General features: G+C 40.0%; 1 protein-coding gene across 6 annotated transcripts in view; it reads right to left on the bottom strand.

Annotated features, from left to right (window-relative positions):
- Positions 1–18,239, bottom strand: part of DLG5 (discs large MAGUK scaffold protein 5) — a 305,150-nt gene that overhangs the window by 122,067 nt on the left and 164,844 nt on the right. For all 6 annotated transcript variants that reach the window (XM_033940910.1, XM_033940911.1, XM_033940908.1 and 3 more), the window contains 3 exons: positions 15,742–15,886; positions 15,125–15,246; positions 12,823–12,912 (listed from right to left, as the gene is read on the bottom strand). In XM_033940910.1, the coding sequence (XP_033796801.1) occupies positions 12,823–12,912; positions 15,125–15,246; positions 15,742–15,886 (357 nt within the window). The remainder of the gene's footprint in view (positions 1–12,822; positions 12,913–15,124; positions 15,247–15,741; positions 15,887–18,239) is intronic.

Raw genomic sequence — 18,239 nt, 5'->3', positions numbered from 1 at the left:
CAAGCAGATTTTCTAGGACACCAAGCTGCAAAATGGTATAAGATTATATATGAATTTTCAAACAAAAAAAAGAGAACAGGACTTAGGGACATTTGGAGTATTGAGATAGGACAGACAATTTCTGCATCTCAATGGCAAAAATTTTGGTCCTGGAGAATACATACTACAAGGTCAGCATCTATGAGTCAAACATGGATGTTTTTATTACATAGAGTTTTATGGACCCCTACAAGATTACAGAAATTAGATAGTAGTAGATCTAATAGATGCTGGCATTGTAAGATAGAAGTGGGGACATTAGATCATTTATTATTCTTTTGTCCCTGTATTAATTCCTTTTGGAAATTAATTTGGCCCCAAATTAATAAATTATTAGAAAATCATGTTGGACTATCATATGATACAATATTATTTGGAACAACAATGAGAACACAGAGTCCGATATCAGCTAACAATAATAAACTTTTATTAATTCTAACAGGGGTCGCCATTCAGCAAATTACTCAGAATTGGAAAGATTACACTAAATTAAATTACACTTTCTGGTGGAATTCAATTTGTCATATATATAAAATGGAAAAAGTAATGGCATTACAACAAGGTTATATTAAAAAATTTAATAAAATATGGGGACCATTGACAAATTATTCTACTGATCAGATATCATAACACATGTATAGAACATATAGAGGGGGTAGGGAAGGGAAAAATATTGTAATAATAATATGATATAAAATTTTGATAAAGGGTTTCTTTAATTTACAATGTAAGAACATTTATTGATAATTTCAAGTGTTTCTTCATAATTGAATGTAATACATGTATTTCACTTGATGTAAGAATTTAAAAAAGAATAAAAATTATTTACAAAAAAAAAAAAAAAAAAAAGCTTTTAAAAAGCTTTCTCACTGATCATATACTTATTATGTAGCATCTGTTTTATTATGTATGTTTATGTGTATTCCGCCTTGGAACAAGGAATAAATGGAATAAAATTAAAGATTATATAAAATATGCTTAAATGTAATAAAACTGTCAGCTGAAGGTAAAGACTATAAACCTCACATAAGAACTTTACTAAATCCAGTAGTGCAGTAAGTGTGTATGTGTGTGTGGGGGGGGGGCAAGAGCACACCAGGCATCATCTTAGCAGGAGTGCCAACCAGCAGCAACACAGCAAACAATGCGGTTGGCGGGCAAACCCCAAACCCCACCAGCTGAAGACTACAGGTATTTCTCCTCTTTTAATTGCAAACCCTCCCCTAACCCGGGTAATTCTTAAAATCTTATTCTTCACTGGCAGTGAGCAGAGACTCCTATCCACTACTCATGATGGTCACAAATCCTCCCTCTAACATAACTTCCTGTTTGTGGGATCAAGCTGGCACAAGCAACAGGGAGGTGCCACTGAAGTAAAAAAAAGGATTTAATAGGTACCGGGGAGGAGGGAGTGCAGTTATGAGAAACACCCCCCCACCCTAGCCACTACCTATATCTACTTGTACTTTTAAATTTCACAGGTCTACCACAACAAGCCATTAGTTAACTGTGAAACTAGAAAAGCTGCACAGAATAAACAATCCTGCACAAATAAATTAGATAAATGGTTGCTTTTAAATCCCTTACGTCATCACCTTAAAGGAAAGGATGACAGTTTGCCTTTTGAGAGAATGCTTTCTATCTAGAAAAAGTGAAATACACAAGAAGATATAAAAGTTAACTGTGTAATTTAAATCGAAGTTGCTTACTTCTAACAGGGGTTCCCCGTGGACAACAGGAGAATTCAGCCACACTTATTGGTGAGGTCCTAGACTGATCCTGTGTGTCAGTGTTCTCCCCTAGCTACAGTAAGCTTTTGGCTTACTGGGCATGTGCAGGGTCTCCCGCCATCTGAGGATCCTCCCCTTCCCTTGCCAGTTTTGTCTCTAGCTGATGAAGGGATATAAATGGAAATTTTTTGTGGAGGATGGAGGGCGAGTAAGTGTGCTTGCATTCCACTGCTATCTATGGGGAACCCCCATTACAGTAAGTAGCTTCACTTTCTCTGGAGACAAGCAGGGGAGTTGCAGGCAAACTGATTCCTGGATTGGTCGGGTTGAAAGTGACGAAAAGCTAATTGGAATGGTGGGTGGCTGCAGTGCCTTGGAGATAAAAAAGGAACACTCTTCTGCAATCTAAAGTATGGTGGTGCTTTTTCGCTTGAGAGGCATGCAGAGAACGAAAGAAGGATGGTAGGAGACTTGGGAGTTCTGATCGACAAGTCGATGAAGTCACTGCACAATGCATGGCGGCGGCGAAAAGGGCGAACAGAATGCTAGGACTGATTAAGAAGGGGATCACGAACAGATCGGAGAAGGTTATCATGCCGCAGTACTGGGCCATGGTGCGCCCTCACCTAGAATACTGTGTCCAGCAATGGTCACCATACATAAAGAATGACACGGTACTACTCGAAAGGGTCCAGAGAAGAGCGACTAAAATGGTTACAGTTAGAGATTGGAGAAACTGGGCCTCTTCTCCCTTGAAAAGAGAAGATTGAGAGGGGACATGATTGAAACATTCAAAATACTGAAGGGAATATAGACTTAGCAGATAAAGACAGATTGTTCACCCTCTCCAAGGTAGGGAGTAGAGAATGACACGGTGACAAAATTCATCACCTTTCCCGTCCCCGCGGATAACCGCGGTAAACAATCTTCATGTCATTCTTTAAGGAGAGAGGGAAGAATCAGCCACAACCACTGACCCTCAAGCTTTGCTTTGAAGAATGCTGGTGTAGAAGAACTGAGGCTGAAATAGACACTAGAAAATGACATGGGATTATTTCCCGCGGTTATCCGCGGGGACGGGAACGGTGATGAATTTTGTCACCGTGTCATTCTCTAGTAGGGAGAACAAGAGGGCACTCTCTAAAGTTGAAAGGGGATCGATTCCGTACAAACGTAAGGAAGTTTTCTTCACCCAGAGTGGTAGAAAACTGGAACACTCTTCTGGAGTCTGTAATAAGTGAAAACACCCTCCAGGGTTTCAAGATAAAGTTGGACAAGTTCCTGCTAAAATGGAACGTACGCAGGTGAGGCTGGACTTATTTAGAGCACTGGTCTTTGACCTGGAATAAGCACAAACAACATCAACGCAGATGCCATAATGCGGTAAAAGGGGCCAAAAGAGACTACGAGGAAAAAATAGCCAAGGAGGTGAAAAACTTCAAGCCGTCCTTTCAATATATTAAGGGGAAAGGACCCGCAAAGGAAGTGGTGGGACCGTTGGATGACCAAGGAATAAAGGGAGCGCTAAAGGAGGACAAAGCAATTGCCGACAGACTGAACACATTTTTTGCGTCTGTATTTACCAAAGAGAATATACACAGCATACTGGAACCCATCGGGTTATATGCTGGAAGCGAAAACGGGAAACTGACAGGGTTGACAGTCAGTCTAGAAGAGGTATGCAGACAGATTGATTGGCTTAAGAGTGATAAATTCCCGGGACCGGATGGTATCCATCCGAGGGTCATCAAGGAACTGAAAGGGACTATAGCTGAACTGCTTCAACTAATAGCCAATCTGTCGATCAAATCAGGAAAGATTCCGAAGGACTGGAAGGTGGTGAATGTTACGCCGATCTTCAAAAAAAGGTTCGAGGGGAGACCCGGGAAACTACAGACCGATGAGTCTGACCTCAGTACCAGGAAAAATGGTAGAGGCGCTGATAAAGGATGGCATCATTGATCACCTTGACGGACACGGTCTGATAAGGACCAGCCAGCACGGTTTCAGCAAAGGAAGATCTTGTTTGACAAACCTGCTACACTTCTTCGAGGGAGTAAACAGACAGATAGACAAGGGCGACCCAGTCGACATTGTATATCTAGATTTTCAGAAGGCGTTTGACAAAGTTCTGCATGAACGACTACTTTGGAAAATTGCGAGCTATGGAATTGAGGGTGAAATAATCACGTAGATTAAAAACTGGATTGGGCATAGGAAACAGAGAGTGGGGGTAAATGGACAATACTCAGACTGGAAGACCATCACCAGTGGGGTGCCACAGGGCTCGGTGCTTGGACCCATGCTCTTCAACATCTTTGTAAACGATCTGGACATTGGTAAGACGAGTGAGGTGATTAAATTTGCAGACGATACAAAGTTATTCAGAGTAGTGAAGACACAGGGGGATTGCGAAGATTTGCAACATAACATAATCAGGCTCGAGGAATGGGCATCAATATGGCAGATGAGGTTCAACGTGGATAAGTGTAAAGTGATGCATGTCGGTAAATAAAATCTCATGCATGAATACAGGATGTCTGGGGCGGTACTTGGAGACACTCCCAGGAAAGAGATTTGGGAGTTCTGATTGATGAAGCTGTCCATGCAATGTATGGTGGCGGCGAAAAGGGTGAACAGAATGCTAGGAATGATAAAGAAGGGGATCACGAACAGATCGGAGAAGGTTATCATGCTGTTGTAATTGGCCATGGTGTGCCCTCACCTGGAGTTCTGCGTCCAGCACTGGTCGCTGTACATGAAGGACACGGTACTACTCGAAAGGGTCCAGAGAAGAGCAACTAAGATGGTTAAGGGGCTGGAGGAGTTGCTGTACAGCGAAAGATTAGAGAAACTGGGCCTCTTCTCTCTTGAACAGAGGAGATTGAGAGAGGACATGATTGAAATATTCAAGGTACTGAAGGGAACAGACTTAGTAGATAAGGACAAGTTGTTCACTCTCTCCAAGGTAGGGAGAACGAGAGGGCACTCTCTAAAATTGAAAGGGGATTGATTCTGTACGAACATAAGGAAGTTCTTCTTCACCCAGAGAGTGGTAGAAAACTGAAACGCTCTTCCAGAGTCTGTCAGAGGGGAAAACACCCTCCAGGGATTCAAGACAAAGTTAGACAAGTTCCTGCTGAACCAGAACGTACGCAGGTAGGGCAGGTCTCAGTTAGAGCGCTGGTCTTTGACCAGAGGGCTGCCGCATGAGCGGACTGCTGGGCACGATGGACCACTGGTCTGACCTAGCAGCGGCAATTCTTATGTTCATATGACTGTTGGGCACGATGGACCACTGGTCTGACCCAGCAGTGGCAATTTTTATGTTCTTATGGGTTTTTTTGTTAGTTCAAAAACTTTAATAAATTTTACAAAATACAAAATGAACAGTGTGAACAATTGTAGGATTATGTTTTGATTAAGGTGGAAATCTGGCACCACTTTTTATAGGAACTTTGGATGCATGCACAATTGCACACAATCTAATATAATAAAATGATAGGCCGCGCATGCGCACTAAAAAAACGTGTTCCCTGATCCATCGCGAAAACACGATTGTGCATGCGCAGGTTTTACGTCACCACCTGCTCGCGGCGGCTTTCAAATAAAAATTAAAAAAAATTACACAGCTGCGGCGGCCTTCCTCACCCTCGCCTCTCACTGTGAATGGTACCGGCTCCTCTCTCGAACTGCACCAGGATCGAGAGAGGAACTGCAGCGCCGGCTTTCAACTTAAAACAAACCCCCCCCCCCCCAACTGCAGTTCAAGCGAGAGAGGAGCTACGGCGGGGGCTTGAGCATAAGCGCCATTGTTGTCCCCCTACCTAGCCGCGAGGCTGCGGCGGCGGCCTTCCTCACCTGGCGGCCGGCGAACCCTAATGCTGACATTGAATCCAAGTAAACAACCGGGGCTGCCTAAAGAAACAAAGTTTCACGGTGCGGCTGAGCTCTGGCGGCTACACATGAAGCAGACATGTGAAACTCTGGTCCATGGGCCAAATGTGGCACACAGGGTACAAAAATTTGGACCTCCAAACAATTCCTGCCGTTGCCGAAATTTGCCCCACCATTCCTTCCCTTCCTCCATCAGGTACAGTTCAGCTCCGCCTATGTTAAAAGGAGCTGCTTTGAAATTGGAGCCCTGCCGCCACCGTAACACGTTCCCTCTGCCGCGGTCCCATATGTCAGAGAAGGGGCGGGACCAAGGCAGAGGGGAACGTGCTACGGCAGTGGCAGGGCTCCGATTTCGACGCGGCTCCTTTTAACATTGGTGGATTCACTGCACCTGATGGAGGGAGGGAAGGAAAGGTGGTTGTGCGCTGTTGAGCCCCTCTTTGCCCTCAGACCCTCTCCTAACTGCTCCCTCCTGTCTCAGACCACTGGGGGGAGGTGCCTGTCTTCAGCTGCCGGGATGGAGGGAGGGAAGAAGAAAGAAGGGGCCCTGGCAAGCGAGTTATCAAAAGCCAACCATAGCCTGGGACCCCTACATGGTATGAATAATGACCAGACAACAAAAGGTAAGAAAAATAATTTTATTTTCTGTTTTGTGATTACAATATGTTAGATTTGAAATGTGTCTTGAGGGAGGCTGCCGCCGCGGCTTTAGACAGAGGGGTACCATTTTCGTGGGAGCCGGCCTTCGGAGAGGCTTGGGACGCGGGGACGGATGCGGGAGGGGCTGCCGCTGCGAAGGGCTTTGGTGGGGGAGCCAGCCAGACCGCGAGTGTGGGGCCATTGTAAGCGCGGATTGGTCAAGGAGCTGCCGAGCCTTTGAAATTGCTCTCCCATCGTCACTCCCTCCCGCCCCAGCTCTGCCTCTGCCCAGGTTCAAAAGTAGGAGAGGCAGTCATCTAGCACCCATTTAACGGGCTTAAACAATAGTTAGGAAAGAATTAAGTATAAATTCCAATGAAAAAATTGGTGAAGTTGAGGATAAGTGATGTAGCACAATATAAATTTAGCCTGATTATATGAGGATTAATTTGTTTTTTCCTAATTTAATTATGTGACTTCCTTCTGTTGATGAATCAGTCCCAATAATGTGGACAGGATAATTTTTTCTGTTTTAAATCTTTATTCATTTTTTTTTGTGTTACAGCAAGTGTTACAAATAAACTGGTATCATCCCCATTTGGTAACATACTACAGGTAGAATCATCATTTTTACAGTTTGTACTCTTCCCCACCAAGATAAATGCAAAGGATTCCATTGCTCGCACATTTCTATTATTTTTTGTAATAAGCATTTTTCATTAATTTTCATTGTTTCATCTACTGTTTTTGTTATCAAAATTCCAAGATATTTAATATATTCTTCCTTCCAAACAAAAGGGAATGTATCAAATAAACCTTTTGTACAATGTATATTTAGTGGAAGAATCTCTGATTTATTCCAATTAATTTTATATCCTGAAAAATTTCCAAATTTCTCAATCAATTCAAGTAGATGTGGAATGGTGGATTCTGGATTTTTCAGATATAGTAATAAATCATCTGCATAAGCAGATATCTTATATTCTTTATCTGAATGAGGTATACCCTGTATCTCCTTAGCTTGTTGGATGGCTAATATTAAGGGTTCTAAAACAATATCAAACAGCAAAGGGGATAAGGGACATCCTTGTCTAACTCCTCTCTGTAGATTAAATTTTTCTGAAAACGTATTATTAATATATAGTCTAGCAGAAGGGGAGCTATACATTGTTTGTATCATTTGTATAAATCCAGGACCTATACCAAACCATTCCATTGCTTGATACATAAAAGGCCATTCTACTCTATCAAAGGCCTTTTCTGCGTCTAATGAAATTGCAAAAGTAGGTTCATTCATTTTCTTTGTTAAATATAACATATGGAATGTTAATCTGGTATTGTGAGATGAATGTCTTTGAGCAACGAATCCTGTTTGATGCATACCTATTATATGGGGGAGAGCTTTAGCTAATCTTAGCGCAAGTATTTTTGCTAATAATTTCCCATCTACATTTATTAAAGATATTGGTCTATAGTTTGAGACCAAAGTGGGATCTTTATTGGACTTTGGCAAAACAATAGTCAAAGATTCTGCTATAGTGCCTTTAATACAACCTTTATTGAGCTGATATTGATAGAGATTTAATAAATAGGGTAATAAAAAATTTTGAAATGTTTTATAAAATTCCACTGTATATCCATCACCACCTGGAGCGGATCCAACTCTAAGGGACTTCAAAGCTGTTCCTAATTCTTTTAGTGATATTGGTTCTTCCAAACTTCGTTTTATATGTTCAGGAATTTTTGGACCCTCTAACATTTTTAAAAATTCAAAACCATCTTTTTCTTTATTTGGATAATTTTCGGAAGAATAAAGAGATTTATAAAATTTCAAGAATTGTTTTAAAATAGGTTCAATTTGTGTATATGTATTTCCATTTTCATCTTTTATTGCTATTAATTTTGTTTTTCTTTTTTTCGCTTTAAGATAGTTTGCCAGTATTCTTCCTGATTTGTTTGAATTACCATAATACAATGTTTGTTGAGAAAATAAATCTTTCCTAATCATTTTAGATGAGATCTCATTATATTTACCTTTTAATTATAATAATTCTTGTTGAATAGAATATTCCCATTTTTCTATAAGTTTTGATTCTAAATTTTTTATCTCTTTTTCTAAGAATAAAAATTGTTTTTTAATTTGTTTTTTAAGAAAAGCCGAATAAGAAATTATTTGTCCTCTAATTGATGCCTTAAAAGCATCCCATAAAATTTCTCTGTTAATATCATCATTATCATTTATTTGAAAAAATTCTTTCATTTTTGTTAGAAGATTTTCACAAAAGTTTTGGTCAACCAACAGTGTATTATCCATTTTCCAAATTGGTCTGTTATTATTTTGATCTGTAGTTTTAATTTTGATCCACACTCCACCATGGTCAGATAGAATAATTGGATCAATGGCAGCTTGTGTCACTTGATGTGCAAGATGATTTGAAGTAAAGATATAATCTATTCTTGAAAAGGAATTATGAACATGAGAACAGAAAGAAAATTCCCGACCATCAAAATGAAGTATTCTCCATATATCTATTAAATCACAAGATTGAATCAAATTATCTAGTCCCATAGATTTCATAACTCTACTTGGGTTTTTATCTAATAAAGGATCCATTACAGCATTGAAGTCCCCTGCTACTATAAGATTTGAAGTAGCCAGTGGTATGATCAGTTGTTGAAGAGTTTTAAAGAATTCATTTTGGTTCGAATTAGGGGCGTATATATTGATTAACGTCATGGTAGTATTTCCCATATTCATTTCCACCATTATCCATCTTCCATGAATATCTGAAGCTTTTAGTTTAAATGAAGCAGAGCATTTTTTATTAATTAAAATAGCAACACCTGCTTTTTTCCCTATAGCTGGTGAGAAAAAACATTGTTTGACCCAGCCTCCTTCTAGCTTTTTAGATTCTATATGTGAGAGGTGGGTCTCTTGTATAAGACATATATCTGCATCTTGCCTTTTTAAAAATGATAATGCTTTTTTCCTTTTTATCATATGATTTAGACCGTTAACATTTAAAGACATAATTTTAATATCCATTTATTTTTAAATTTTCAGGTATTAAATTATGTATATTTTCCCAATGTTTTAAGTATTTCATTTCTCTTTTTTCCTTTACCCCCATGATTACCTTATATATTTCCCCTTTATTCCCTCCCATCCCTCTTATCCCTCCCTTCCCCCCCTCATTAATTACGAAAACTTGGATACGCAGGTTGAGGTTAGATTTAGATAACTCCGACAAGCTATTAATAATTATCTAAAGTACTACCATTTTTTCTATATTTCTATATATTTTCTCTTATTTTATTATTAATTATAAGAATAAGTAAAAAGTTTTTCATTCTTATGTATTGAGAGATTATTTTCTATATTTGTATGTCTTTAAATGCATAAGAATGAATATATTACATTACCTATATCTTAGAACATTTCAATTAAAATTCATTTCTTTTCAGGTGGTATATTATTTTTACTTTAAAAAGCTTTCATACCTGGGTATATTAAGTTTATCATGTTAAGAGCATTCCAATTTAGCCTCTTTCCTCAGAACTGTAACAAGAGTCTTCAGCACAGGAATCCCCCCATCTCTTATGCTCATTATTTTCCTATGATTCACGAGAGAGTTGTCAATTAAGAGAAGCCAACAATCCCATCAATGTTGTGACATCTAGCTTCAGCACTGAAAAATTTGTAGCCTTCTTTTCTAGCTCTCCTCTTATAAGCCCAATCGCAGCCTCTACCGAGGAGAGCAATATTCCATCCAATGTATTTATTTCAGCATCTCTCAATTGCTTCAATGTCACTTTTTTTCAGGTTACATTAATCCTTTTATTTGTCCTTTTCTCACGGCCCAAACGCTGAGAAAAACCTACAATCTCCTATATCTAATCTTTTCAAGTACAACAGCAGAGATTGATATTTTATTGATATTTATATTTATCCTTCACAAATTTTTTTTTTTCGAAGTTAGCAGCAAGGAAAAAAAAAACCGTTGCCCAGTAGATTTTACTACAGACCTTGCTTTATCTCCAGCAGAGGACAGTTACTTTAAAACAGCTTATTTCCTTAGTATGACAGGCATCAGGCGTTTCAAAACTTTTATCCCTATCACTAAGCAGCTCACCGGCAGTCCCAGACTTTGTCAATTATTTATTTTTTTTCGATCCAAGATGGCCGCGATCGCGGCGCACCGAGCAACCGCCCGCAAAACCCCACCCTCGGGAAACCTCTCCTTCGGCGCTTCACACCGCAGAACTCCGACCGTGCCAAAGAGGAGGGGAAAGGGAGCCTTTTTAAAGAATTGAATATAAAGATGGTAAGTTACCAGTGCCTGGAGTTCAACGACTCTGCATGCTGATGCAATGGCTGTTAAAAATAAAAACAACCATTTTCCATGCGAGAAATGTATAGAGGTCTTGCCTAGTGGCTCGAAGGGGTTGGTCATGAACTTCATCCAGGATTCTCCTTTCAATTTCAATGCAGTTAAGTGGAGGTTCGTCAGACTTGGATGAAGAATCTACCAATTCTGTTGTGTGAGAAGGGAGGTTTGGGTTCCCAGATGGAAGAGCAGAGCTTCGAGAAGGTCCAGAAGAAGTGGGAACCAAATTTGTCTGGGCCACTGAGGAGCAATCAGGTTGAGAAGCATGGAAGCAAAAAACACACAGTAAAAATTTTTTTAGGTATATTAAAATCAAGAAGCAGGGAAGAGAATCGTTTGAATTACTAAACGACTGAGGGATAAAAGGGGCTCTCAGGGAAAACAAGGACATAGCGGAGAGATTAAATGAATTCTTTGCCTCGGTCTTCACTGAAGACTATGTGGGAGAGATACTGGTGCCAGAAATTGTATACAATCCTGATGAATCAGAGAAACTCATACAAATTTCTGTAACACTGGATGATGTAATGGGTCAATTTGACAAATTAAACAGTAGCAAATCACCTGGACCGGATGGTATACATCCCAGAGTGCTGATAGAATTGAAAAATGAACTTGAAGAGCTATTGTTAGTAATTTGTAATTTTTCTTTAAAAACAAGCATAGTACTGGAAGACTGGAGGGTGGCCAACGTAACGCTGATTTTTAAAAAAGGTTCCAGAGGTGATCCGGGAAATTAAAGGCCAGTGAGTCCGATGTCGTTGTCAAGCAAAATGGTAGAGACTATTATAAAGAACAAAATGATAGAACATATACATAAGCATGGATTAATGAGAGAAAGCCAACATGGTTTTAGTAAAGGGAAATCTTGCCCCACCAATCTACTGCATTTCTTAGAAGGGTAAATTAACATGTGGATAAAGGTAAACTGGTTGATATTGTGTATTTGGATTTTCAAAAAGCATTTCTGAGGAAATTAGAAAGTCATGGGATAGGAGGTAATGTCCTTTTATGGACTGAGAACTGGTTGAAAGACAGAAAATAGAGACTGGGTTTAAAAGGTCAATATTCTCAATAGAGAAGGTTAAATATTCTAAATAGAGAAGGGTAAACAGTCCCAGGGGTTTGTGCTGGGATTGCTGCTTTTTAACATATTTATCAATGATCTAGAGATGGGAATACCTAGTGAGATAATTAAATTTGCTGATGACACAAAGCTTTTTTAAAGTTGTTAAATTGCAAGAGGATTGTAAAAGTTGCAAGAGAACCTTGTGAGACTGGAAGATTGGGCATCAAATGGCAGAGGGCGTTTAATGTGAGCAAGTGCAAAGTGATGCATATGGGAAAGAGAAACCCGAACTATAGCTATGTGATGCTGGGTTCTGTGTTAGGAGTTACTGCCCAGGAAAAGGATCTAGGAGTCATTGTTGAGGATACCTTGAAACCCTCAGCTCAATGTGCAGCGACTGCTAAGAAAGCAAATAAAATTTTAGGAATTATCAGGAAAGGAACAGATAACATAGATGAAAATGTTATAATACCCTTGTATCGCCCTATAGTATGGCTGCACCTCAAATACTATGTGCAGTTTTGGTCGCCATATCTCAAAAAAGATATGGCAGAATTAGAAAAGGTACAGAGAAGGGCGACAAAAATGATAAAATTTTCCCCCTTTCGTATGAGGAATATGGTTTTAAGTAAGGTTTAGACAATTTCCTGGAGGAAAAGTCCAGTCTATTATTGAAACAGACATGTGGGAAGCCACTGCTTAAGCCACTGCTTACCCTGGATCGGCTACTGGGCTAGAAGGACCATTAGTCTGACCCAGTAAGGTTATAGAAGGAGTAGGTGAGGAACCTCAGATTGCGTGAGACCCTGCACAGGCCCAGTAAGCCAAAAGCTTACAGTAGCTATGGGAGAGCACCGACACACAGGATCAGTCTAGGACTTCAGCAATGAGAGTGCCTACATTGCCCCTGCTTTTCTCTGGAGAATTTGTTTTATACTAAACAGTTATATACTGTAACTTATCGGCAGTACAATCAAAATTAGTTTATCTATATTATGAAAGATACCCTTGCCTGGAATATAAAAACAAAACCCTCATGTAAGAAAAACAAGGATTTTACCCCTGTCAGATGCCATGATGGACCTTGGATATCTAGGTGTTAAAGGAATTTTAATGCGCTCAGTTCTGTACTGTAAGTTGCTTGAAGAACCTGTGTATTAATAAGAGACATTAGAAATATTTAAATGAAATGCACAGCAGCCAGATAAAATTTGAGAAAACACATTTTTGTCTAACGAAGGTAAAAAAGCAAGGAGAAATTAGGTTCATACCTGCTAATTTTCTTTCTTTTAGTCCCTGCAGACCAGCACAGAACGGATGGGTTTACAATCCTCTGCCAGCAGGTGGAAACTGAGACATATTGACTTTTGGCAGTAGTACAAGTGGGCTGGCAGTCCCATTTACAATCGGTCTAATGAATAGCCAAGCAGAAACTAATTAGTCTGAAAACATTCTAACTCCACTCTCACATGGAGAAGACAAAGGAAATGCCCAAATGGGACGGATGAACACCGCTGGATACCGATTAGAACAAGAAACCCTTCAAAAATGTCCCCACAGTTCGCCAGCTAAACCAGCCGAACCAAATGTCACTGTCCTTATTATACTCCCCAAAACAAAAAGTAACACTACAGAAAAAAAAGGACTCTTCATGAAAAACTCCGAAATATATGACAGGACGAGGTCTGTGCCAGTTTGGAGGAACTAAAAGAAAATTAGCAGGTAAGAACTTAATTTCTCCTTCTTTAGCATCCCTCCAGGACGGCATAGAACGGATGGGATGTACCAAAGCAATATCCATCCACCATGATGCTACTTCCGAGGGCCATGGACTTGGCCAAAGCCCTCAACAGATCTGACCAGTGGAACTCTGCTTTGTACTTAGGCCTGCCAAAGGAGATTAATGAACTCCAGGGTAAAGGCCCAATTGGGCAACTCTCCTGCCCCTTTAGTATGGAGTAAGCGTCTTTTCTTAGGCTGTGAAGCATCTGCGCCCTTACGGTACACAAGACCGCTGTCCTGGGCCTCTAGGTGTTTCTTTCTCCCAATGGGATTGTTTGCTGCTCTCCAACCATAGAAGAATGCATAAAGTCTAAACCTGAAAATCCCATCCCTCTCTTTCCCACATCATCTGCCCTCTTTCTCTCCCCTCTTCTATAAAGCATCTGCCCCTCTCTCCCTTTCCACCCAATGTAGTCTTCTCTCTCACCTTCTCCCCCTTTCATCACATCTGCCTCCTATCTCTTCTTTACCCCAGCTACTGCTTATTGTGCCTTCCCCTCCTCCCTCCCATGGCCACCCCAACCACTGCTTCTCTAAACGAGCAACAGTAGTGGCAAAACAGCCTATCTCATTCTCCTGGGTGTGCACTCTCAGCCTCAGTCTGCACAGCTGCTGGTCACGCTCCTCCAACATCTGGCTCTGGGGCACAGCCAGCTGCTGATTAGACTGAGGCTTCAAGTGTAGCCCCGCAGGAGAGTAAGGCAAGCTGCTTTGCCACTGCTGCAGCTCATTCAGAGCAGCAGCGGCAAGGGTTGCGGTGGGAAAGTGTTGCTATTGGTGCATGGCAGTCCTAAATTGCTGGGCGGGGTCTTCAAAAAAGATGCGAGGCCACTCAGTTTAGAGGGAACACTGCTAATTGGGGCTATAATTTAATCCATTGCTTGAGGTTCTTAGAATTGTGGAACGTCACACAATTAAAAATGCAAATCAAGTATGCTAAGAGGTTTGACATTTACCAGTAAACAAGAAAAAATACAAGTGATTCCAATCAGAACTAAAAACAAACAAACTAAAAACCCAAACACACATTATTTTGCTCGATACCTGTGCAGTGTTCATGGTCTACACCAGGAGTCTCAAAGTCCCTCCTTGAGGGCCGGAATCCAGTCGGGTTTTCAGGATTTTTCCAATGAATATGCATGAGATCTATGTGCATGCACTGCTTTCACTGCATATTCATTGGGGAAATCCTGAAAACCCGACTGGATTGCGGCCCTCGAGGAGGGACTTTGAGATCCCTGGTCTACACATATTCAAGGATCCTAAACACCGCTCCCCAGCACTTGATAGTGTTTTCCTGTGTCTGCTGACATATCATGAAAATTTGGCATGAAGAACGCAATGAAAAAGTATTATTAGGGAAGGACACACATATACATACAGAGGGAGCTCAAAAGACATTTTTTCATTTGGAAAACAGAGTAAAAATCCTATTTATTAATATTAATTTTTCACTTTATGCAAAAATAACCTCTATATTACAATATACAGAAATAAGTAAAAAGATCAAAGGTCAAAGAGAACATACAATGCAGAAGAAATGTAACCAAACTAACAATACAAAAAGATGCAAAAATTACCAAGCCGAGCACTGGATGGTAGTGAGTTTGAGCCATGTGATGCTCTTGCCCGCGAGTTTTCAGAATAATCATTTATGTGTTTGTGGCTTAGGTCCAAGCTTAGCCGACCTTGATGCTGTGAACTAAATTAAACAAAAACTTGTTATGGTAGACTAATACTATGAGTATTCTGTATAATCCGCGTAGGCAAATTTTAATAGTACAGTAATAATAGCCATCAAAACTTTTTTTTAAACATAAATCATCGACTTTTTTTCCCCTAAATTTACCATAAACTTTTCCTACTCCTTTTCAATAAGAAACAATTTATGGAGAAATGTTCTATTTTTTAATATATTAAAATAGGAACAAGATTGTTTTACATTTTAGGAAGTATAAATAACCAATTCAGATTTAATTTCTTTAACCGTAAGATGAAGTTTATGGTACACAAGAACTGCTTTAGGAGAGAAGTTATCAATGTGGGCCACTGTTAAGTTGGGTTATTGTAGAACAGGGTTCCATTTTATGCAATGAGACCCTGTGGTAAAATAAACTGGGTCTACAGAGGCCCACATTGATAACTTCTACCCTTAATGACTTTAAAGGCATGAACAGAAACCATAGAAGAGCAGTACCTGGAGTGCAAATGCTGATGGCAAATTTGGTTGGCAACAGATGGACAGTTGTTTGTGTGAACTCTATGGCTCCAGGCAGTGTACACTGGATTTCTCATGACAGCAGTAACTGCAGAACAAGGTGCTAAGTTTCTTGGAACAGTACCTGATACAGTGGAAAAAAGGTGAACAAGTAAAAAGTTTATTTTTAAAAAGAGAGAGAGAAAAGGGTAAAGAAAACTTCTTTTTTTTATAAACACACAATACATTTGTCACCACTTAGGATTCACTCTTGAAAAGCTTGCCAAAATCAACATTGATATTGATTGTCCATTTCCTAGGATGGGTTTATTTATTATCCTGCAACACAAGCCATCTGGGAGGACGGGATATATATCCAAATAAATAATCCCCCTTTTTACAAAACCGCACAAGAGGTTTTTAGCACTAGCCAGCATGCTAAATGCTCTGCGCTACTCCGATGCTCATAGGAACACTATGACCATCAGAGAAGTGCAGAGCATTCAGCGTGCCAGACGGCACTAAAAACCTCTTGCACGGTTTTGTAAAAAGGGGGTCAATTCAGACAGAACTCTCTAAAGTAATGAACCATTTTCGTACATTTTAAAGCTTTTCCATTTGTATTTTTCTACATTTTTAAACATGTCTTTTTCTTGGAATATTTAATATGCTCTTCATTTTGACTCTCTGGTTTGGATATTTACAAAAGCCAATTCTATATTGTCTAAAACTATGTAAAAGTGCTTGATTTTCTCATTTTACCTTGTTTCCCATATACTTATTTCATTTATTAAAATTTGTAACCCGCCTTGTTCCAAGACAGAATACATATAAACATACATAATAAAACAATACTGCAAAACAAATATACAGATCAACATTAGAGGAATTCAGATCTTAATAGACCAATATCAGTCCTGTATAAACAGATGTTGCTTCAAAAGATATTTAAATTGAGCCAAGCTTTTTTGTGGCTGTAACCCTATCAGTAACATATTCCAAGCAGTGAGGCCAGTTACGGAGTAGCTCCTCTTATGAGCATATTCAAGGCGAGCATCCAGAACCATTGGTACAATTAACTTGCAAGAATCCTCTGGTATTTATTCATTTTATTTTTGCTTTGGGCAATGTAATCAAAAATTCAATAAACAATAAAAATCAAAAGACCTAAATATGATTTACATTTTAGCACCCACCGAGTCTCAATGACAACCAGAGAGGTTCTTTTACTAACCTGCATTAGGCGCTGTGTGCCAAAGAAAGCAAAAAGTGGACCATCATGGAATTAACTACAGTATCTCGTGGTAGTTTTTGAATGCGAGTGCATTAACCATGCGTGTTAGGGCAAAAAGTGGCCATTCCTGCACTAACCATTTAGCGCATCTACATTAACCTGAGTTAACCAGATAACTGAGGAGCCCTTACCACTTACAAAATAAGTGGTAGTGCTATTGTGGTAATTTTTTTAAATGGTCATACACTAATCATACACTAATGGCAACATTAGCACATGTCCATTAATGGAGAAAACAGAAAAAAGTCATTTTAAGGTTGCATAAAACGGGCCTTTGTGCATGGCAAAAACTATGCAAAAGTGCCCTAAGGCCAATTTTTACCACAGTTTAGTAAAAGAACCCCAGATTTACTAATGTGTGCTATCACATTATTGCTCACTAGTACAAGTAATGTGCATGATTTTACCACTGATCCCATTTATCTAATAGGACCACTAATGACCTTAGAAAGCGGTACTATTTGCTGTTGATTTCTGTTCTTTCATGACCCCCAATTTACTTCTTTCCTTTTGAGCTTAGACAGTGATTTAGTGTGCTGCATTAACACAGATTTTTTAAAAACTTTGGAGTAACCACCAAATGGTTAGAGCAGTGAACTGAGAATCCCTAGTGCCTGCTTCAAATCCCACTACAGCTCTTTGACAGCTTGGAGAAGTCCACGTAGAGCTAGATGCACTAAAGATACCGACTGGATTGCTGTTGGCCAATTCTCCAGCAGCGATCAATGCACTATCAAGTTTGCATGCAAACGATTTGCACAGAGGTGTAAATCATTTGCATGCAAACATGACCGATTAATCGCTCAGTGAGTGATTGACACATGTGCAGAGCCCTAACAGCAGTGGCAGAGGAAGCAGCCTCCTGTTACTGCTGTTAGGGCACCTCCCATTGCAGCGAAAATTGCAGAAGGGGTGCCTACTCCCTCTTGCCAATACAACTCCCCGTGGCAGCAATATGGCAGGAAGGATGCCCACTCCCTCCTGCTACCAAAGGCCCACTCACACAGCAGGTGCCTCCCCAAACATCCTCTACCCTCCCCCTTCTCACCCCAAAAAAGGCAGGAGGGATGCCCACTCCCTCCTACCACCGGCGGTCCCCCGCCACCTTCTCAGAGACGTTGGAGCAGAACAGAAGCTCAGTCTGTCCTGCTCTTGGGCTCGCAGCTCCAGAATGGTGGGGCTTATCCTCCCTGGTGCATCATGT

Source organism: Geotrypetes seraphini, chromosome 4 (assembly GCF_902459505.1).
Source record: "Geotrypetes seraphini chromosome 4, aGeoSer1.1, whole genome shotgun sequence".
Classification (NCBI taxonomy): Eukaryota; Metazoa; Chordata; class Amphibia; order Gymnophiona; family Dermophiidae; genus Geotrypetes; species Geotrypetes seraphini.
The sequence above is the reverse complement of the archived record's forward strand: the minus strand, read 5'-3'. Positions and strand labels throughout refer to the sequence as shown.